Here is a 21,999-nt window from a genome sequence, read left to right on the forward strand (position 1 = left end):
AAAAAAGGTTCCTTTTATATGTCTTTATTATTGCTGTAACTTCCGGGATAAACTGCTTATCTCCGGTATTGTTATAATACAAAATATGCAACATTAATCATATGCATGTATAACTCTTTTTAGTTAAGTTTTCCATATATTTATATTTTATATAAAAAATATATATAAATAATATATAATATTTATATATAAAATATATATAATTCTACCTTTTAGATAACTTTATGTCATCTAAAGTAGGTAACCTTAGTTATATACTTATATATTTATAAATAAGGTAACATCCAGATAACATTAGGTAAGATTTGTACAACAAAGGGTTAAAGTCTATTTTACCCGACTAGATTTACTTTAGGAGAGGGTGGGGCTAGTTGGTACAATTTTTTAATTTCTTCTCTGGTTTCTTTAATTTTTCATATTTTGACACCAAAAAAATTGTAAAAGAAAGCTTAGATAACCAGCTTTCTCGTGCTATTTTTTATTTTGATCTACGTTGAAGAATTCATATCAAAATCAACGTTCAAAAAGCTAAAAAAAATTTGCCTACATGCCCCACTAACGGGGTAAGTTGGCAGTGGTAGTGGGGTAAGTTGGCCCCATGTATTTCAAATACGGATTTCAGTGAAATGTCGATGTTGTAAACAAACTAGAATAACATTACAATAAACAAAAATCGTATATTTATTTTAGAGTGGGAAACTCAGAAATAAGTTGTGATAACTTACATAAAGATTAATAGCCTTAAATGCAAAAAATTAAAAATAATATATATAATTCAGGCAAACATTTCACAGGTGAACATCGTATAAAGTAAAACACCTAAAATGTGACAAATTTTGGCCTCTAATGCATACCACTGTTCACCATAAGTCATATCTAGCAAAAATTCGACTTACAATTCCATGACATTTTGACAGGTCATGTACTATACATATGCATGTATAATGCCTATGCCGACATGCCCCATGTTGCAATGTATCAACTTGCCCCAACCCGGGGTTTATTCAAATAAAAAAATTTATTACTCCTTTATAATTGATTAAAACAAATTCATTGTTACAGTTCAATAGAGGACACAATTTTCTAAAAAACTAATATTTTTTTAAAATTATATGCATACCAAGAAAAGATAAAATTGATGAATACCAAGCACGCAACTATTGTGGATTTGACGCAAAAAATTTCGTTATTTTCTCTTTTCTAAACTATTTGGGATAAATTTATAAAACTTTGCACAAATGTGCGCACGATAAACATCTTTGACTATGAATTATTTCAATAAAACCACTTTCACACAATTCTTCTAAATTAGGAATTGCAAACTTGCCCTCCTGCCAACTAGCCCTCCTGCCAACTAGCCCCACTCTCCGCTACTGTTTAATTTACTTTTACTTAATTGTAAGCCTGTAATATATACTACTGATCTGAGCTTTGTTGATTCTACGTCTGCCAGCAGTACTAATGTTACATTGTTGGCACTTATTATATATTTGGTAAATAATTTATATTTGTTTTAAATAAATCTGCTATTGCTACTGTATTTATTACTAAAATTATCAGTTTTGCATGCCGCTTTGGTATAACGCTTGATTGCGGCGATCGAGGTTATTAGTTTATATGAGGGTGATTTAGTACTTGGTATTTATTGCTTTTTTTAACTGAATATCTTGATTAATTTATTTTACTTTATAGAAATAGTAAAGTAAAATATTTACTTAGTTAAGCAAGTGAATTTTTTTGTTGGTTTTTAGTAAAGTAAAGATTAGTTATTCCACTTATAGTAAAAATGGATTTAGTGTTATGATACTTAATTGTTTAAGTTAAGTGTAATTTTTTGAATTAAGTGTTGTTATGGGCGTATTTATTATTGTAAACAGTTACGATATAGTCATGTCAAATAAAGGTTCAATGTTTCTTAGCTCGTCAAGTGAAATAATAAAGAGTTACAGTGAAGCTTTAGAAAATGTTTATTTTAAATGTAAAAAAAAAGAAATCTACAGTAAAATCTTTAATTCCATTTGATAATTTAGTATGGACGTCATTCACAATCACAATGATATGCTCTGTGTAAAGTCCTATCGATTTATATAAGTTTTTAGTAGAAATTGGATTTATTGATAATAGTGTTACTTCTTATTGTGATCGTTGTTCTGGACTACTCACATTTGTAATTATCAATAATAATTGTAATTAAACATGTTTAATTTATAAGAGTTTTTATATAAACAGGTTCCTTGCTCAACAGCTATAGATAGATGTCAATTTATATGTAGTAATAGAATTTCGGTTGATGGTAGTTATATTTAAAAAAAAGTGTGCTGAAAGAAATTTACCATAAGACGAAATTCTTGGTTTCACAAATCACATCTTACTATGTATGAAATCTGGACTCTTACGTATTATTGGTGGAATGAGATGCCACAGAAATTTGTACAGGATGATTTAGATTTAGGTTGGTAATGTAAAAAAAAATATTTAATATGTTATATTTTACTTAATACTGTACTTAACGTGGTACTCTACTTAACTTTACTTTTTTTAAGCTCATGCTACTCCTATAGATTGGTACAATTTTTGTCGAGAAGTAGCCGAAGATATAGTAATTAATAATTCAGAAAAGATTGGGGGTATTGGGCTAACCGTTGAAATAGATGAATCAAAATTTGAAAAAGTATAATCTCATAGATTTCATGTCGCGTTCGCGTCGCCGACGGAAACGTATCCAATAAGCCACTAACAATTTAGTAACAAATAGCTAGCATACTGATAAAAATAATTTTTTGTTTCTATATGCTACCCGATTACCCGACCCGATAATGACAATAACGAGTAATGGAAAGACTCTATTTTGTATTGCAAAAATAGTTCTTCTTAGCCGGGGGGTAGGGGAGTCTACCGATGACACAGTCTACACTTTTTTCCAGACATTGAATACCTAGGGCAAAAAAAAAGTGTCTGGACTGACATGACCCAACCCCCTTTATGATGATTTTGCGCCAAAACCGCCCTACCTTCCCTTAAAAAGGTAAACTATTAATATTTTCTACCCACAGATGGCTTTTTCAAAATAAATCGGTGTTCACCTTTTTGTTTAGGATACTGTACATTGTTTGCATAGTTACTTTACTTATCCTTTTTTTTTTTAAATAGGATTATGGAATTTAGCTAAAAAAAGTTTGCCATCTACAAATAGAAGTAAAAAAATTTTTTCGGGGTATTTAGCTAGTTTTATGTTAAGAAGAAAATGGAAGGGAAAGGATGGTTTTAAATTATTTTTTAATCATGCTGCCAAATTATATTCTGGTGAAACAACTTTAGATACGTTAGAAGTGAAACGCTCAAAAAATAATTGAAAGTAAAGTAATGTAATGAACTTTGTTGTGTTGAATGATTGATATCTATTGTTAGAATATTTAGATTTGTAATTGGTGAGTTCATTAATTCAAAAGTAGAAATTTAAAGTTTGGGTGTTTTGGCGAAAAATGTAGATTCGTTTTCCTATTGAAGTAGTTGAAGTTTATTTGTTGCTTTACGTATAGATGGAATTGTTTACTTTGTATGTTGGTGTTGAATAATATTTTGGTGTTTCTGTTTCTGATGTTATATCGTTGTATGTAGATGGGATTATAATTTTTTCAATTAATTCCTAAATAAATCTTATTAAATTATTTATTGAAATAAAATTTGAAATGTTATATCGATACGTTTGTTAGAATTGATAGTTTGTTTAAAGATTCTCTAATGTCAGATTTAGCTGTTTCTGACATTGTTCGATTTAATGCTGTTGATATTTTCTGTTGAAAGAATAGGGAAAGTTTTGGAAGTGTTATTTTTTTACATTAATTTATGTTACCTTCTCTAGTTCGTTTGTTTTTTCGTGTACGAATCGTAGTTTTTCATTTGCTATTGTAAGTTCAGATTTTAATTTTTCTTTTTCCATTGTTACCTCACTTAGTTGTTGCTTTAATTTTTTTGACCAGTGTAAATTTTTTGACATCCTTATAGTTGAACTGTTCTGTTATATGTGTTTGTTGTAAATAATTATATTCTATGTTGTTACTTAATTTACTGAGCCTGTCTACATATGTTCTTGTCTTTTATATTTTATATTATAAGTTGTATGTTATTTTATTATATTATATTTATAAATTTGTTATTAAAGAAATACAGTACTTTTTCCACATTAATTTATTGTTGCGTATTTTTTTTTATTTGAATTTAAATTTTTTGTAGAAGTCTACCCTTGTTGTTCAATATTTGGCCAATACATTTAAGGGTTAGTTTGCGTAAGAGTTCATTTGTCGCTCCATTTAAATGTTTCCAAGCTGCAATAGTGTATTCTGTAAATTTTTTTGAATAGGTTTTATTATTTAATTAATTTTTAATATCATGTATTGTGTGTTCCTTACCAACGATTTCTTCTAAATGTTTTGGTTCCATTACTTCTCGTTGTACTGTTTCTGTCTTTCCTCCTTTTGATGATTTCTTATGTGCTATTGAATTGTTATTATTAATTAATTGTACATATATATTAAATTGTTATACATACTTACTTTTCAAATATTCTTTAGTGAAGATGGATGACATGAGTTCACGTATAAATTTGTACATTGTAAATTTGGAACTTTGTAATGTCTCTATGTTAGTTTTATTAGAGTTAGTTATTTCATCTATTTTTTTTTGTAAAGTAGTCTTGACTTTATCAGGAATTTGAAATGGTTGTTTCGTAGGAAATTGTTCTGTAAGGTAATAAATGATATACTGTAATATTTATCTAAATGGTATGTTTTTTGTTTTTTTTTATTTTCTGTTTACCTGTAGATCATAATTTTCAACTGTTGCCTCAGATGATGTATCATTCATCTCAATGTCTGTATTTAAATTTGGATTGACTTCTTAAGTGTCAACGTTGTTGTTTGTTTCTATATTTATTTGTAATAGGTTTGACTCCATTGTTTTTATTACGGTGTAATAAATTAAATATAAACTTAAGTAATGTATTATTAGAATATATTATTTTTAAATAATGTATACCTGATTCCCTTTGTTCAAGTTGTATTTTAAGTTCTTCGTTTTCCTTTTTTAGTTCTTCGACTTCTTTCTATTGTTCAATTTTAATGATTATGTTTATTTTCTTTAGTTATTTTGTGTAGTAAACTTATATACCATTTTTATTTCGGATTCTTCAAATAATGTTTTTTATTTCATTCTTTCTTCCTGAAAGTGTGTAAAATATTGTCAAAAATTGGTTTACGTTAACTTTTTATGTAGAATACCTTGTACAGTTCTTTTTCTTTAAAGTAGGCCTACTTAGTTACTGTATTCTGTAGGTCTATTACCTTATTTACCAAATTTTTTTTAAACTCTAACATAAATTTTTGTTTTTCGAGTTGACTCATTTTATAGTAATTTTGAGGTTATTGAGATTTGTATTTACTATACTGTCAGTTCACTATACTTTTAAATTTTTAATATATTGGCTACGATGTCTTGTTTTATTAATTGTTGTAATTAATGTTTAAATGTAGTGATTGTAATTATATATTATTTGTTATACTTATTTTATTTTTTTATTGATATTGTAAAGAAAATAAATAATAATTTAATAAATATTTATTATTAGTTTGACCATACAACAGTGTGGTATTTCGATTAGCAGACTGTTTTTCAAGACCATTTTAGTTTGTTCCTCAAAGCTTTGATGGTGTTATTTCTGTGCTGTGAAATTATACAGCAAATAAAAATTATTTGTAATTTCTCTATTTGGATAATGTAATCTTGTAAGGTAAATATTGTTTTAATTGTAATGTTTTAATGCTATTGGTGTTTATTAATTTTAATTTCACTATAATTTTGTCTTTACTTTACTTAATTTAGATTTAGAATACTTTACACTTAAAATGTAACTGTTTAGTTTAGTTAAGTTTAATTCGAGTACTGAAATTACTATATTTAAAAAGTAAGAGTTAAGTTTAGTTAAGTTAATTTAATAAGTATAGTTAAGTAAATCTAGTCGGGTAAAATAGACTTTTACCCAACAAAGCTATCATTTTTAATACTTAAAGATGAATATCATCCAAAAAATTACAGGGGAAACACGTACGTTTTAAAAAATTTTTTATACGATTTGCCCGAATATTTTTTAACACAATAGACTTACTTTAGTATTTAAGCAAGTCATATAAAGTACACACCTTTTCTTACAACTTTTCATGTGTTTCACAAAAAAAAGATACCTTTGTGCCGTGTGGGTTACGGTCAATAATTTTTTTTCCAAGAAAGGGCAATGTCAACTGATAGCGAGGAAATGCCATTGTTTGGTAAGGGGGTGGGTAAGGTATCAATAATATTTTTATGTATTGCTGACGGAACGTCAGCAATACGTCTGGGTTAAGTCTCAGTCAGTCTGATAAGTTGTCTTATTGTAAGAAACTGTCGGGATTAAGTTTGACTGACTGAGACTTAACCCATAATCTGATAAGTGTAACTTAGAAACATCTACCATGGTATACCCAGGGCCTAAGACAATGAAAATTGTAAACAATACCGTTAAACATTAAAATTTAGCTGTTTTCTAGAATTAAATACCCTTAATTTAATATTAAAATGTAGCTAGTTAAGAGCCGCAATATCTTTTCTACGTCATCAGTTAACTAATAAAGTGCTTATGAACTATTCTTTTCTGATTGCCTTTTCATCGAGCTTTAATCCTAAGTAATGTTTCGATAAGTTATATTTCACAAATTATTTAAAAAAAATAAAACTGTCATAGGCTCCTCTTGGGCAAGCTGATATTTTTTTGGCGGGGCAAGTTGGAAACTCAGTTAACAATTTGTCATTACTAGACATCTATACATTACTAGACTAATTTTGATTTTTTTTTTTGTAAAGAATGGTAAGAAATTCCCAAAGAAAGACCAATCATGTTTTTGACGTCGTCTTTTAAGAGAGCCAAGGATTTGATATTTAAGGAAAGAAAAACTGTTTGTTAATTTTCTCTCAATATTTCAAGGAACTCTCTGTATCGTTATCTGAAAAATGAAAATCCATCTTTTAGCTACTCAAAATATAAGCAGGTGAGTAACTTTTAATTCAACACAACCTTATCTTAGATATTAATATCTTTTGCTGTTTGGGTATTCACCATACAGCAAGAGTCCGAGCTTTAACCATACTTACATCAGTCTGCCGATATTTACTTTGGACTTCCTCCACAAGATGTTCGCGAACTTGCTTATCAACATGTCGAGATATCAATGATTGAGATAAATTCTCCAACTGAATGGAAGGCAAATGAGATGGCTGGACTTGATTGGTTTAAATGCTATCTAAAGAGATACTCAACGTTGTCCATAAGAAGACCCGAAGCAAATTCTTTAGCCAGAACTTCTTCCTTCAACAGGCACAATGCACAGCTGTTTTTCAACAACCTCGAAGATACTATTCAGCGTAAGAACATCTCGTATGATTCCATCTGGAATATGGATGAAACTGGGGTAACGACAGTACCTCCATGTAAAAAAATAGTTGGAAGAAAAGGTCAGAAAAAAGTTGGAGCTGTTGTCTCTATCGAAAGAGGAGTTTTAGTTACTGTTGCTATGGCAGTTTCTGCGTTTGGATACTCCATTCCACCCTTTCACCGTTAAAAAGGGTACCACTTATTTGGGGTTGTCAACCCCGAAAAATGTGAAGTTGTACGAAATTTTGACTTTTTTCGAAAATTTCGGGGTTTTAACTACTATTCACCTTTTTTGAATTTTAAAGCAAATGTTTTGGACAAAAATCCCCAAAATTTCTAGCCTCAAGAGGGATAACACATTTTACAAGAAACGACGTAGGTATATTATTCATAAAAGTACATGGCGATGAAAATCCAATGGCTTGTTTTACTTTCTGCTTCACGGTTTCATTGATCAAGGAAGTTGCTACTTTCATGACATATTGCACATTAACTTGAGTTAATTTTTGTTCCGTTAGCATGTTTAGAACAAAATCTGCACCAAGGTATGTAAATCAACATCTGGTTTTGCTAATTCAACATGTGTAGAAGCCCGTTCACTGTCTAAAAAATTAAAACTTCTGCTTAATAAACGGTTAACTTAACTTACACTAACTTACCAATTTCAATAGCTGAGTTGTTACAAATATCTGTTGCTGTCAACGTTTCAGGGACTTTGGATTGTTCAATCACAGGCACATTAAAAAAACTGGGGTGGAATGTTTGTAAATGACGATACAATCCACCGAACGATTTGAAGTTGGTCAAGTGAAAACAGTCATTGCTAAATAAACAAGGACTTGTGAAGTTTTCATCTTGTCTGTGATACACGTTTAGATGACTCAACATTTTTCGACCGGAATTTGTCACGGTATTACATCTTGCTATTTTGCAACTGTAAGAATCGAGTGTAGTTGCCTGAGTTTTTCTTTTTTTTTAAGTGACTGCATATTGGAGCAGTATAGGGGAGACCGGGGCTAGTTGGCTCACGGGGTAGGATGCTCATTTCTAATTTAAAAATCCGTTAATTACCACTTGCTATTTTCCATAGCCAATAGTTTCAAAATCGACCGTTAGATGGTCTGACGTTGTTTCAGTTTTTCTACTCTGCAAAAAAAACGAACAGCATACGAAAAACGTTTTCGACAACTGCCGACCAACATTTTTTTCCTCCGTGCTTTTCTTTTTCTTGGCGTAGGTAAGTGATTTGAACTCATAAACTTTAAATGGATGAATTCATCATTCATTCAGCTTTAATTGGCTTACATTAAAATTTTTATTGACTGTTCGCAAACATTTTATTAATAATAAATAGTGGACCAACCCCATATCGGGGTAAGTTGGCTCTTTTTTGAAGGGGATAGTTGGCTCAAGCTGTTTCAGTGTGATGAAACTGAATTTTTCGTTTTGTTTCTTCTTTAACATAAGAAATGAAGAATTAGGACTTATATTCGAAAAACAAACCATGCTTCAGCATCTCCCGACCTTATTGGAAGGGTCATTAAGTTGGGAAAAGAAGAAAACCAAAAAATGTCTAAGGCATTTAGTATTAAAAATAAAGTCGAAATCTGCATTGAGTGTGGCGCTGACTATTCTGCCAGCAGTGTTGGATAGATACAGTGCACTGGATTCTGCTATCAATGGCGAAACATGTGAAGAAAATGTCGACGATTACATGTGTGTTTCGTGTGCTAATGTGAAATTACTTGGAGCAACTTGCCCCGTTGGTATGGGCAACCTGCCCCGGAGACGGGGTAAGTCGCCCATTTAAGGTGTCCCAATAAAACATTTTTTTTCATCATGATCGCGTTACTTATTGTATTTCTTGTCTCAAGCAACTTCATAGATAAGATGTTAATTAATATTATAAATATAATTTTGTCTCATTTTAATGAAAAGTATAGGCTTGAGACGCATCTAACCAGTGCTTCCACTTTTTCACCATCAAAAACCCTGTGACGTTGCCAGAAAACCTAAAATAGGTTTTTTTTGTTGTAAAAAAACCTAAAAAAACCCTGACAGTTTTCATAAAAAAACCCCGAAAAAACCCCGAAAAAAGCCAGAAAAAGTAATTAAAAACGCTGTAGAAGTAGAACAGATATTTTTGCTCATAAAAAAATAAACCGACAACCATAGAAAAATCTAATTTCTATATTGCATTTTGATTAACAAGGAAATTTTACGTTCAAAAGCACACATTTCTGAATAACTTATTTTGGAATTCACAATTACGGCAGCAATTACACATTACAAACCCTGTGTTTGATCTGGGATGGGCAAATTGGCCTGTTCTATGCTGCAGTGTTCTATTACGCTAGGGCTTTCGAGTTTCGACTTTCGACGTTTCGAGTTCGACTGAATTGTTTTTCTTGTCGTCTGCAACTTTGCATGCATCTCTGTTTGTAAAGGCATTTTTTAAATTTGTAATAATTTTTTAACGAGTATTGTAAAAAAACCCTATAAAAAACCCTTAAATGTTGGAAAACCCCAAAATGTTTTTTAACCCTAAAGTTGTAAAAAAAATAGTCTAAAAATCCTGAAACGGGGTAAAAACCCTAAAAGTGGAAACACTGCATCTAACAAAAAAGTGAGCCAAGTACAAAAAGAGTCTTCCCTATTTTGTAACGAATATAAAGATATTTAAAACAACATAATTTTTTTTTAATTCGCAGAAGGAACATTGAATCCTTATAAAACATGATGGAGCTTGGTTGCCAACAATTATCTCTATCTGTAAAGGTACGCAAACCAGCATGGTTCACACTCTGCCATCTGGTTTTATGTAAAATGGGAACAAGGCCAACAGAATGGAGGCTTTGACTTTTTGACATCTCATTGTGCACTAGACTATACAGCAACGAGAATGGCGTCTCTGAATAAGCTACAGAAACGGTTTGTATTTGTAGAAGTAATCGATGGTAGAGCTAATGCCCCATACGAAATTATTTTAGAAAATAGTCCAACTGAAAAAAGTGACTTACAGCAATGTTAAGAACGTATGGTGGCAAAAAAAAGTGTTAACTAGTGTATTTCAATCAGGGAATTGTAGTTTTGAAAGATTGAGTGAGTTCCGAGTGGGTAAATGGGTTGCAATCAACGATGAGTCGCCCATAAGGTACACTAACAAAAGTAATGGCGGTGCGAAACTGGGAAAAGGGGGAAATTTTGTATAGCTGAACGCACATATTTTATTCAGGATATAACATGCTCATAGATGCACCACACATCAAATAATAGCAAACTTATCGATGAGTATGCTGATTTTTTTTTTATTTTCGTATCTTTTACGCCTGATCCGTAAAGTTAAAAAAAGGGGGGGGGGGTGGTAGTGCCATAAAAGGCCATGTAAAAAGGGACGAAAAACGACAAAGTGCACAATAATTTGGGTGGGTACTGTAGCAATAGACCTCCTGCACCTTGCGGATAGCAGGATTCTTGTAGTCCGACAACGCTGTCGGCAGCCATCTTAAGAAAACTCCACCCTTTTAGTACACAGGCTCTTATGGAAGTATTTTTTCAAAGTGATTTTTGTCTTAACTGGATTACAATTTCGACCAAAGAAAAATAGTGAAAAATACTACATAATTCAGGTAATCCGTAGAATGTAAGTTTTCCACTATTGAAGTAGTGGAAGTCATATTAATTAAATGTTTTGTGCAATGCATATGGGCATTGTTTATATATATAGGACCCACAAATGTATAGTTTACTTGTAATTTTTAACATTTTCCCACTGAAACACTTGGTAATTGATTTTTCCAAATTATTTAGATTGTCATGTTCGAGGAGGAATTTGTGGAAAATGCTGTAATCTAATTATTCGACCTCTCCAACTATTTTGATAGTTTGCCAACCGAGGCAAAAGAACGCTATCTTTCTAAGTTGGATGACATTGTTTGTGATTGTCCATACACAATATCCAACACATTCTGGTCTTCTGGACCGGATATAGATAATGTCATTCCACCAGTTGAAAGAGGTGACCTATGGAAATATCTAGTCTATGGAAAGAGTCTCTACACTGATAGCGAAATGAAGAATTACAAAAGTTGTCAATCTTATAAAATAATCACTGGAGAAGGATTATTTTTTGATTTGAAATGTTTAAAATTGAGCAACTTAAATGTAATTTGTACTGCAAAAGTACATCATTCCATGGCTTTTAGTCTACCACCACTTAGACCGTGGGTTGCTTTGAACCAAGCAGGCAGTGTAATAACAGGACATTGCGACTGTATAGGAGGGTTAGTGTGTACCTATTTTTTAGTTTATATGTTCATTCGTTATTGACTGTATATTTTGTCTTATAGCCTTTGTGAATGCTGTAGCAACGTTGGTGCTGTGTTATTTGCAGTTGAATTGATCAATGCACATAAGAGAGAGTTATCTGTCACGGAAAAGCCAATGCAATGGATGAAGAAGACTTCTAGACCAGTATGTATTTAATGTGTTTTTTAAGCTTCGTAAATTTCATAACAACCATTCAATTTGTTTTATTACAGAATATGGTAGAAACTGTTTCTCAATTGAAGAATACACAAAAGAACAAAAGTAAGAAACTAAGAGTAGATACACACAGCAGCGGCTCCCTACTTATTGTTTCCTACTTAAGATGTGCAAGGATCTCTTACATGGCTTTGGATACTTAAATTCCGCCCATACTTACACGAGATTTCCTCCTAAAAACCTGTTTCATGTAAGAATGTTGTAAGTAGTTAAGTAGGCTCAATAAAGGGTCTAGCCTACTTAAAATTCATTCGCACACTTTTTTTTCTATAGGGCAATTATATAATCTTTAGTCAAAAATTCAGCAAATGACTTCTATCATATCAAAATTTGTTGTGGTAATTAAGGTATATCCATAAATGGGGTTCAGAAATGAAAAAAAAATACCGTATATAACGGAATTCAAACATCAGACCTTTTGAATCGTAATCCGATGCTTTACCACTGAGCTACACTCGATGGAATATAAGTTGCAAACATAGCTTCAAATACTATAAAAGTCTGTTGGGTGATAGAAAAATTTTTGGAAAAATTTTTAAGAAATGGTATCATTTGATTTTACGTGCTGAAATTCTGTAATCAAACACTACCGATTGATAAAATTTTTGAAGTTTATAGTTATAATTTGAATAAATTTATACTAATATTAATTTGATTAAATTAAATATCGTTTTCTTAGTTGAAATAGAAAAAGATAGAAAGAATAATGTTCAATTATCTACCGAAAATCATTACCTTTTTTAACAGTGCAACATTATAAACTTCCCGGTATTCCTGTGATGGAATTTGATGTGTTCAAAAAAAGTTGTTGGGATTTTCATTTGACAGTTCATGAGTAGTGTTTGATCATCAAAATTCGTCAGAGTTACAAGATACTTGCAATTTTAACGACTTTGATTTAGTCAACCTGCTTTACTGTGCAAGGTACTTAACTAAAGAACTTATATGGTGTAAAAAGTACTTAAATTTGGGGAAACGATACTTAATTTTGATACAGCTTTTAAATGTAAGTATTAAAAATGGGTAAAGTATGTTTCGCAAAACTTGAATAAAGATACTTAAATTAAAGCATACTTAAAATGCCATTTTCCATCTTATTTATAAGTGGGATGGTAAGTGTAAGTAGCATAACCACATATAAGTATTTGCAATTTACAGTAAGTGACTTGGGAAACTCGTTTTAAGTAAGAAAATTGCAAATTAAGTAGATTTTCGACCTACTTAATCAATCAGTAGGAAATTTCCTACTGAAATACTTACATTAAAGTAGGTTACCGCTGCTGTGCATCACCGATCTCAACGGATGCATTTAATGTGATGATGGAAGAATATATGAATTCTGGTATTCAATCTGCACTTCTTACAGTACTTCCGGACTACAGCAAAAACTTCATCCCTTTGCAATTGAAAGTTACTCTACCAAATCCGCTCTCCAAAATTTTCACAAGTCACTTACGAGGAAAACCTCTTAGTGTTTTACTTAAGGAGTCTGAAGACCTTTTCAGTAAATATTGTGTTTCAAATCAACAAGCTGAGGCTATCGAAATGTTAACCCGTGCTCAATCCAAGAGTGATTTATGGAATTCATTTCGTCTTGGAAGGATTACTGCTAGCGTCGTGAAATCCGTTATTACAACAAGCATAGACAATCCATCCAAATCGGTTGTACTCAAGATCTGTTATCCAATATTAACTCATTCAGCACACCAGCAACAAAGTACTTTATATTTTCTTATACTTTTATTGTCGTACTTATTCTGATCATTTGTATCACCTAGGTGGGGAAAAGATAATGAAAAAAAGGCGTTGAAGGTTTGGGGGAAAAAACTGAAATCAGAAAGTTTGCACACGGGGTTTTCAATTGATGAAACCGGACTTACTATTTATCAATTGCATCCGTTTTTTGGCAGCCTCACCGGACGCCATATTCAACTGCCCATGCCACGGAAGGGCAGTTGTGGAAGTAAAATGCCCTTTCAAGCACGCCAACGAGAAAATATTAACTGCAGCAAGAAACGATAAGGAATTCTGCCTCTACGTCACGGAATCAGATGAACTAGCTTTAAAGAAGAATCATTCATATTATAGTCAGATACAGTTTCAAATTATGGTGTGTCAAGTTGATGTATGTTTCTTCATTGTTTACACCAAAGTAGATATGGTCTTCTTAACTGTTAACTGTGATACAAATTTTCAACGTGAAACTATTCCAAATTGTAAGGAATTTGCTAAGACAGTAATATTGCCAGAATTGATTGGCAAATTTTACACAGAAACACGATACGGAAAACAAGTTAATGTTGCGAATGAACTGCAGTTACCTTCTACCAGTATTAATATTCAAAATGAAGAACAAAGTGTCAACAACGATGCAAACCGCAATGTGTTAATGAACTTGGATACGAACATTTCCTCCGTGGATAGTTCAAATGTGATATCATCTAACCATAGCATTCATATCAGTGATAAGAATCCCTTACCTTTTATTACGCAATCCTCTAGCTGCTCAACGTTTTATGGTCCTTGTTTTTGTAATGTTCACAGAGCTAATGAAACCATGGTTGTTTGTTGTTCTCCTTCATGTCGTGTTAAAACTTATCACATATCTTGTTTATTGACATTAGGGGAAAAAACGATTTGGAGAAAATTGGACATGTGATGATTGTAAGCAGCAAAGAAAGAAAGTTGTTAAAGTCAGAAAACCATTGAAGTCAGTTAATTAATTTCAAAATGTATCGTTTGTAATCAAATCCAAAGTTGTAATCCAGAACAAATATAAATCACTCAAATGGAATAATACTAGGATTCAAATTTGAAAGAATACAACAGACAGCAACAATTTTGTCATAGAAACACAAATTATCCTGAAAAGTATTCAAATTGGACATTATAACTGGGCCACGCATAATGTCGAACTTCATGCGCATACATCCTATTTCTCGTTCTATGTGTATTCGCACATTTGAAACTTGGCGAGATATTTCAGTTTCTAATTGAGTTAGTTGTGCAGCTCTCTTAAAAGCAGGAGTGATTAGTTTGGCTCCTCTTAATCCAATTTCTTCCGCTACCACAAAACCCTTATCAGCAAGAACCTCATCACCTGCTTTTAAATTATCTATGTAGCCACTGTGCCTTACAATGAACTGGTCCGATTTTCGGCCAGCATACCCTTTAGAAATGAAATTTATAGTTCCATTAGGAGTGGCAGAAATCAGATATTTAACAGTATTCCTACTTTTATAGGTAGAGTAGGTAGCAGCCTGATCATTCCTGTCATTGGGAATTTGAATTTGTGTTTCAAAACAATCCATGATAGATAGGGGAGAGTGGGGCTAGTTGGCAGGAGGGCAAGTTTGCAATTCTTAATTTAGACGAATTGGGTGAAAGAGGTTTTATTGAAATAATTCATAGTCAAAGATGTTTATCGTGCGCACATTTGTGCAAAGTTTTATAAATTTATCCCAAATAGTTTAGGAAATAAAAAATAACGATATTTTTTGCGTCAAATCCACAATAGTTGCGTGCTTGGTATTCATCAATTTTATCTTTTCTTGGTATGCATATAATTTTTAAAAAATATTTGTTTTATAGAAAATTGTGTCCTCTATCGAACTGTAACAATGGATTTGTTTTAATCAATTATAAAGGAGTAATAAAATTTTTTATTTGAATAAACCCCGGGTTGGGGCAAATTGATACATTGCAACATGGGGCATGTCGGCATAGGCATTATACATACATATGTATAGTACATGGCCTGTCAAAATGTCAGGGAATTGTAAGTCGAATTTTTGCTAGATATGACTTATGGTGAACAGTGGTATGCATTAGAGGCCAAAATTTGGCAAATTTTAAGTGTTTCACTTTATACGATGTTCACCTGTGTGGAATGTTTGCCTGAATTATGTATATTATTTTTTATTTTTTGTATTTAAGACTATTAATCTTTATGTAAGTTATCACAACTTATTTCTGAGTTTCCCACTCTAAAATAACTATAGGATTTTTGTTTATTGTAATGTTATTCTAGTTTGTTTACAACATCAACATTTCACTGAAATCCGTATTTGAATTACATGGGGCCAACTTACCCCACTACCACTGCCAACTTACCCCGTTAGTCCCGGGTAGGAATTTTATCTAGGTCCAATGTTGTTGCCGATACAGAATCGACCATTGGTTCAGGATCAGAATCGCACATCGGCCCGGGTCATTTCCAACTTGAGTCGCCAAACCTTGTCCATTTCTGCTATGCCAATATTATACATGTATTTTGGTAGAACACCGGCAAGCAGTGTTGATCCGGGATTAATTTATTAATATTGGCATAACAGAAATGGACAAGGTTTGGCGACCCAAGTTGGAAATTACCCGGGCCGATGTGCGATTCTGATCTCCAGCCAATAACAGCGAAAAACAACATTGTATCAATGTTAAAAATTGAACACCTAACCAATGTTATAAATGTATTTTGGTAGAACATTGGCGAGCAGTGTTTATCCGGGATATTTTATCAGTAGTGGCATAACAGAAATGGACAAGGTTTGGCGACTCAAGTTGGAAATGACCCGGGCCGATGTGCGATTTCGATATGCAGCCAATAATGGCGCAAAACAACATTGGACCAACATTCAACATTTCAACATCAAAAATTAAATAGTAGCCTAAAACAAAACAATAGCTTTATTCATCGTAATATAAAGTAAAGATAAACCTAGCCGGATTTGCCGGATTTGAACCCTAGACCACTGTACAACAACTTCATCTTTCAGACGCTTTATCCACTTAACTATATCTATACATCTTAAGTAAAATGTTTTCCGGAGTAATTCCGGAATTTGGTTAAAAACTTAGAACAAATTTTCCAGTGAAAACCAAAGTTAGTTTAAATTTAGTACGTGGTTACAGTTCTATTATTTTTACTGATTATAGATACTAATTTACACAACAATCATTTCATTTTCATGTTTAATCGTTAATTTAGACCAAACATTTCAAAAATACAGCAAAAAATGTAATTAAAAATAACAAATTTAAAATCACACCCGGGTAGGAAACAATACTGACCATTCTGTTTTCTTCATCCGATGTTGATTTTAGGTCGGTTCACATCGTAAATGCGTTATCAGTTACATGAGATTGGTCCATGGTTGGAAAAATATTGGAATGTGGTTTTCAAAAAACCAAATCAATTCCATCCTGGGCCATTCTTAGAAAGTTGAGTTTTAACGATGCATGTATTCTGCTACTAAACCAATGTCGATACAATTTAGAACCTTTGCTGTTGTTCGATATCGACTAGCCAATAATAATCCAATGTCCAAAACCCAAATTTCAACGATTTATATATCCCAATATTTATCCAATGTCAATACAATTTCGATTTTTTTATGCTGTTCGATATCGTTATGCCAATAGTAACCTAAAGTCAGAAATTCAAGTTTAAACGATATATATATCCATATACTAATCCAATGTGGGTACAATTCCAAATTTTAGCTGCTGTTCGATATCGAAATGCCAATAGTACTGCAAAGTCATAAACCCAAGTTCAAACGATATATATATCTATCTACTAATCCAATGCTGGTACAATTTCAAAATTTTGCTCTTGTTCAATATTGAAATGCCAATAGTACCCCAAAGTCAGAAACCCAAGTTTAAACGATATATATATCCATGTACAAATCCGATGTTGGTACAATTTCAAATTTTTGCTCTTGTTCAATATTGAAATGCCAATAGTACCCCAAAGTCAGAAACCCAAGTTTAAACGATATATATATCCATATACTAATCCAATTTTGGCACAATTTCAAATTTTTGCTCTTGTTCGATATTGATTAGCCAACAGTAAACCAATGTCAGAAATCGATGTTTATCTCCCGATACTAATCTAATGTTGAAACAATTTCGAATTTTTGCTGTTGATCGATATCAATTTGACAATACTAAACCAAAATTAGGAAAAAAATATTAAATGATCTATATATTCCGATACTAATCCAATGTCGATACAATTTCGAATTTATGTTATTGTTCGATATATACCCGGGCAGGAAACAGCATTCGCCAAAATTAATCCGATGTTCGTATAGGCTTGGATTGATGCACAAAAATACAAGCTTTCTATTGGCAAGCCAATGCTCGGCCAATGATGGAATTCTGCACTTATATCAGTTATCGAATGATGAGACTAGGTAACATCGTAGGACCTATGTTAAAAATTCGTCGCTAAAATTAAACCCGGTTCCAAAAACCAGTTCCAAAAACAGGGTTTTACCGTTCCCCGACTTCTACCCCAAAACTATACATATATACATACATACCAATAATATTATCGTTAAATAACAACAAAAATTCGCATCGCATCGACATTGGGTTGGTATCGTGGTATAAAGATCGTTTAATCTTGTTTGTCCAATATTGGCTTATAATTGGCTAATCGATATCGATCAAGAGCAAAAAATTAAAATTATAACAACATTGGATTAGTATATGGATAAATAAATCGTTTAAACTTCGGTTTCTGACTTTGGGATACTATTGGCATTTCGATATCGAACAAAAGCAAAAATTTGAAATTGTACCAACATTGGATTTGTATATTGATATATAAATCGTTTAAACTTGGGTTTTTGACTTTGAAATACGATTGACCTTTCGATATCGAACAAGAGCAAAAATTTGAAATTATACCAACATTGGATTTGTACATGGATATATATATCGTTTAAACTTGGGTTTCTGACTTTGGGGTACTATTGGCATTTCGATATCGAACAGAAGCAAAATTTTTAAATTGTACCAACATTGGATTAGTATATGGATATATATATCGTTTAAACTTGAATTTCTGACTTTAGGGCACCATTGGCATTTCGATATCGAACAGCATAAAAAATTCGAAATTGTATTGACATTGGATAAATATTGGGATGTATACATCGTTGAAATTTGGGTTTCGGACATTGGATTATTATTGGCTAGTTGATATCGAACAACAGCAAAGGTTCGAAATTGTATCGACATTGGTTTAGTAGCGGGATACATGCATCGTTAAAACTCAACTTTCTAAGAATGGCCCAGGATGGAATTGAGTTGGTTTTTGAAAAACCACATTCCAATATATTTCCAACCATGGACCAATCTCATGTAACTTATAACGCATTTACGATGTGAACCGACCTAAAATCAACATCGGATTAAGAATGGTCAGTATTGTTTCCTACCCGGGAGTGGGGCATGTAGGCAAATTTTTTTTAGCTTTTTGAACGTTGTTTTTTTATATGAATTCTTCAACGTAGATCAAATTAAAAAATAGCACGAGAAAGCTGGTTATCTGAGCTTTCTTTTACAATTTTTTGGGTGTCAAAATATGAAAAATTAAAGAAACCAGAGAAGAAATTAAAAAAATTGTACCAACTAGCCCCACCCTCCCCTACAGTGTTTGGATAATGACGACGGAAACACACAGGCATTGCTACCTGCAGTTGAGAAAGAAGGGGCCAAATAAGTACATGTGTCTTAAGTTTGTAATAAATACAGTCTACCCAAGAATGAAAGTACCGAGAGACAGTCCATTCGCTTATATCAAAACGAAAAGCCAAATCAATGTCTGCTGGGTTATGACTTAATTTAACAAGTGTCAAGAAAAGCTGTTGTCGTTTACACAGCTTAAAATTATTGTTTTCTGGAATTCCAGACTGAATCGCTTTAAAAAGTATTTCAAATGACTTAGCAGTTGACAGGCTCGTATAAACTCGCATCCACCTGTCACTATTTTGACATTTGCTAAAAAAATTACCCTACTAGCACACTTACATAAATAGAATGTAACATGGATGTACATTAATGGATGTGCGACATAGATTTCGTACGTTCTCTGGACATAACATAACCATCCAATTTACCCCTCCGTTCGATGTGGGATGCGTACGTTGTATGTATGTACGAAGAAGAACAATGATTAAAGGAATAAATTGGCCATAAACGTACGTCAATGTACATCCGATTCAAATCGGATTCTATATGAATCGGATGTACATTGAATCAAACGGTACATACCCTTTGTATCCAGAGGGTATGTACCGTTTTACATACCAGGTATATACAGATTTGGATTGAAAAATAATGAGTTTATTTTTAGGATATTCGGATGTAAATTGAATGGACCCAGTACATTTAATGTGTATCGATAACGAACGAATAAAAACGCTTAAAAATTCTCGTAACCAACTTTATTAATTAAGGACAGACATACATGTTAATACACGTGAATGTAATAAAGTTACTAGGCAACTAGGGGTTTCTGCACGGCACGGCGCGCCAACTTGACATTTTGTCCCAGATGAACCACATGCTGGAGTGACGGAGGACCCAGCAACGACATTCTCTGTATAAGTTGAGCCAGAAGCGCCTGAATTCATGCGTTGAACTTGTCCATGGATTTGCATAGAACGATCTTCAACTTCATTGCTAGACTGTGGAGAAGTGATTGGTGCACCTGAAATTTAAATCCAATATGTTAAAATATATCAAAGTTTGGCATTTTCCTAACATTTACACTTACTGATTAACTCACTGCAGATCTCTTGAGTTGGTGATACTGCATTCTCTTCGTTTGGTAGCGAACTATAATATCCTGGTGTACCTTCATCTGAAAGGGCCGTTGACTGGGCGACCGGCAATAAGAATGGGGCAGGAGGCAATCCATTTTTCATCAGTTGTGAAGCACCTTCTTCTTCGCTACACGACGATGAGTCAAGATGGTAGTCAATTGCAGGAGAAAATGGTCTCCTCATCCTGCGAACCCTCTTACCCCTTCCAAGATCTTCGGGCTCAGTAGATAAATCTGTCTTTTGAGTGGCAGTAATTTCTTTGGCTTTAGCTTCGTTGTAGCTTCCTAAAAGGAGATTTGAATGAGACATTACAAAATATTCTAAAATAATTTTAATAGACCAAAAGTCTATCTGTATAGAATTACCAAAAGTCTTATTTCTCTTATCCGCATAGAATGAGGCCCACTCTCTCTTGGGTTGAGTCCTACTCTGATTTCCTTTGTCTGATGAAAATGTGGCCAAACACAGCAGAATTTGTCGTCTACGTAGTAATACCAAATATCTGGCACCACACATACTTGTAATCCTTCAGGTGTGTGTAAGTCTACAATGTAGAACTCCCCTTTCTGAAAACAGAATGAATTGTTTTACATAAAGTAGCACAAACAATTTAAATGAAAACAAAATAATACATCTTCGAAGAACATGATGTCTTTTACACTTGGCTGATCTGGTGATTGGCCAAAAGGACTTTTGGGTTACGACAAACCTACTAAAACAAAAATTTAGAAAACATAACAAGAAATGAATCTGCACAAGGGTTTACCAAAATTGGAAAAGATGCTGTGTCGCTTAAAATATTTCCACACTGCCTGCTGTACTGATAGGCCAAAAGCACAAACTTTTTTGTTACGACAAACCTACTGAAACAAAAGTTTAGAAAACATAACAAAAAATGAATCTGCACAAGGGTTTACCAGTAATGGAAAAGATGCTATATCGCTTAATTTACCACAATAACTTTATACAAGCTCAGAATAATTACCAAAAGTATGAAGTTTATAGTCAGTGCCACTAGCAATGTTAAAAATAGGCTACTTAAAATCAAGACAACGATATACAATTCTTCACAACAAAACTTACAGTTTCATTAGAGATGTAACTATTGAAAATTTATTACCTAATTATTAATTTAACAGATGAATGTGCTGTGAAAATAAGATCTTCACTCTTCAGTAGAAAAGAAAGATGGACAATGGCGACTATGACGCTTGGCTTTTTTTACAGTGAAGGCATTTATGGTTGCCAGGTTTATAAAATTAATTTGATTGAAAAACTGCAAAAACATTTATATTTGTTTACGACAATAAAAGAGTTTCAACACAAAAATAAAAGGTTATAAGATTATAATATTCAAAATGTTTTTCCACACAT

The 21,999-nt window shown here is 32.5% G+C and overlaps 2 protein-coding genes, 2 long non-coding RNA genes and 1 pseudogene across 10 annotated transcripts; 2 read left to right on the forward strand and 3 right to left on the reverse strand.

Annotated features, from left to right (window-relative positions):
- Nucleotides 1–3,856: 3,856 nt before the first annotated feature.
- LOC116933305 lies at nt 3,857–5,640 on the reverse strand. Its single transcript, XR_004400030.2, has 5 exons — nt 5,167–5,640; nt 4,816–5,101; nt 4,554–4,739; nt 4,410–4,493; nt 3,857–4,340 (listed from the first exon to the last, which is right to left on the reverse strand). It is a non-coding gene; the product is annotated as an uncharacterized LOC116933305 (long non-coding RNA).
- A 13-nt stretch (nt 5,641–5,653) lies between these two features.
- On the forward strand, nt 5,654–8,107 carry LOC116933307. Its single transcript, XR_004400032.2, has 3 exons — nt 5,654–5,785; nt 7,013–7,076; nt 7,152–8,107. It is a non-coding gene; the product is annotated as an uncharacterized LOC116933307 (long non-coding RNA).
- Nucleotides 8,108–13,315: 5,208 nt separating this feature from the next.
- LOC123477375 lies at nt 13,316–14,622 on the forward strand (annotated as a pseudogene).
- Nucleotides 14,623–14,723: 101 nt separating this feature from the next.
- On the reverse strand, nt 14,724–15,316 carry LOC123477374. Its single transcript, XM_045180682.1, has 2 exons — nt 15,240–15,316; nt 14,724–15,173 (listed from the first exon to the last, which is right to left on the reverse strand). Exons 1-2 carry the CDS (start codon nt 15,313–15,315, stop codon nt 14,785–14,787), a joined length of 465 nt encoding a protein of 154 aa, XP_045036617.1. The 5' UTR covers nt 15,316; the 3' UTR covers nt 14,724–14,784.
- Nucleotides 15,317–20,229: 4,913 nt separating this feature from the next.
- LOC116935935 lies at nt 20,230–21,885 on the reverse strand. 7 transcript variants are annotated; one of them, XM_045180676.1, is made up of 7 exons: nt 21,709–21,723; nt 21,543–21,639; nt 21,392–21,488; nt 21,258–21,337; nt 20,991–21,191; nt 20,577–20,909; nt 20,230–20,510 (listed from the first exon to the last, which is right to left on the reverse strand). In XM_045180676.1, the coding sequence occupies exons 5-7, from the start codon at nt 21,139–21,141 to the stop codon at nt 20,248–20,250; spliced, it is 747 nt and encodes a 248-aa protein (XP_045036611.1). In that variant the 5' UTR covers nt 21,142–21,191; nt 21,258–21,337; nt 21,392–21,488; nt 21,543–21,639; nt 21,709–21,723; the 3' UTR covers nt 20,230–20,247. The 7 variants fall into 7 exon arrangements, with proteins under 7 accessions (XP_045036611.1, XP_045036613.1, XP_045036609.1 ...); XM_045180678.1 differs by lacking the exons at nt 21,543–21,639; nt 21,709–21,723 and adding an exon at nt 21,746–21,885 and having other exon boundaries at nt 21,258–21,334; nt 21,392–21,485; XM_045180674.1 differs by lacking the exons at nt 21,543–21,639; nt 21,709–21,723 and adding an exon at nt 21,746–21,885 and having other exon boundaries at nt 21,392–21,485.
- Between the last annotated feature and the right edge of the window lie 114 nt (nt 21,886–21,999).

Source organism: Daphnia magna, unplaced genomic scaffold, assembly GCF_020631705.1.
Source record: "Daphnia magna isolate NIES unplaced genomic scaffold, ASM2063170v1.1 Dm_contigs021, whole genome shotgun sequence".
Lineage (NCBI taxonomy): Eukaryota > Metazoa > Arthropoda > Branchiopoda > Diplostraca > Daphniidae > Daphnia > Daphnia magna.

Excerpts from the sequence above, each read along its gene's own strand:
- LOC116935935 (XM_045180678.1), bottom strand. The coding sequence starts at position 21,141 with ATGTGTGGTGCCAGATATTTGGTATTACTACGTAGACGACAAATTCTG. Across the intron at positions 20,910-20,990 it reads TAAGAGAAATAAGACTTTTG|GAAGCTACAACGAAGCTAAA; the intron begins GTAATTCTATAC and ends ATCTCCTTTTAG. Across the intron at positions 20,511-20,576 it reads GATCTGCAGTGAGTTAATCA|GTGCACCAATCACTTCTCCA; the intron begins GTAAGTGTAAAT and ends TTTAAATTTCAG.
- LOC123477374 (XM_045180682.1), bottom strand. The coding sequence starts at position 15,315 with ATGGATTGTTTTGAAACACAAATTCAAATTCCCAATGACAGGAATGAT. Across the intron at positions 15,174-15,239 it reads TACCTACTCTACCTATAAAA|GGTATGCTGGCCGAAAATCG; the intron begins GTAGGAATACTG and ends TCATTTCTAAAG.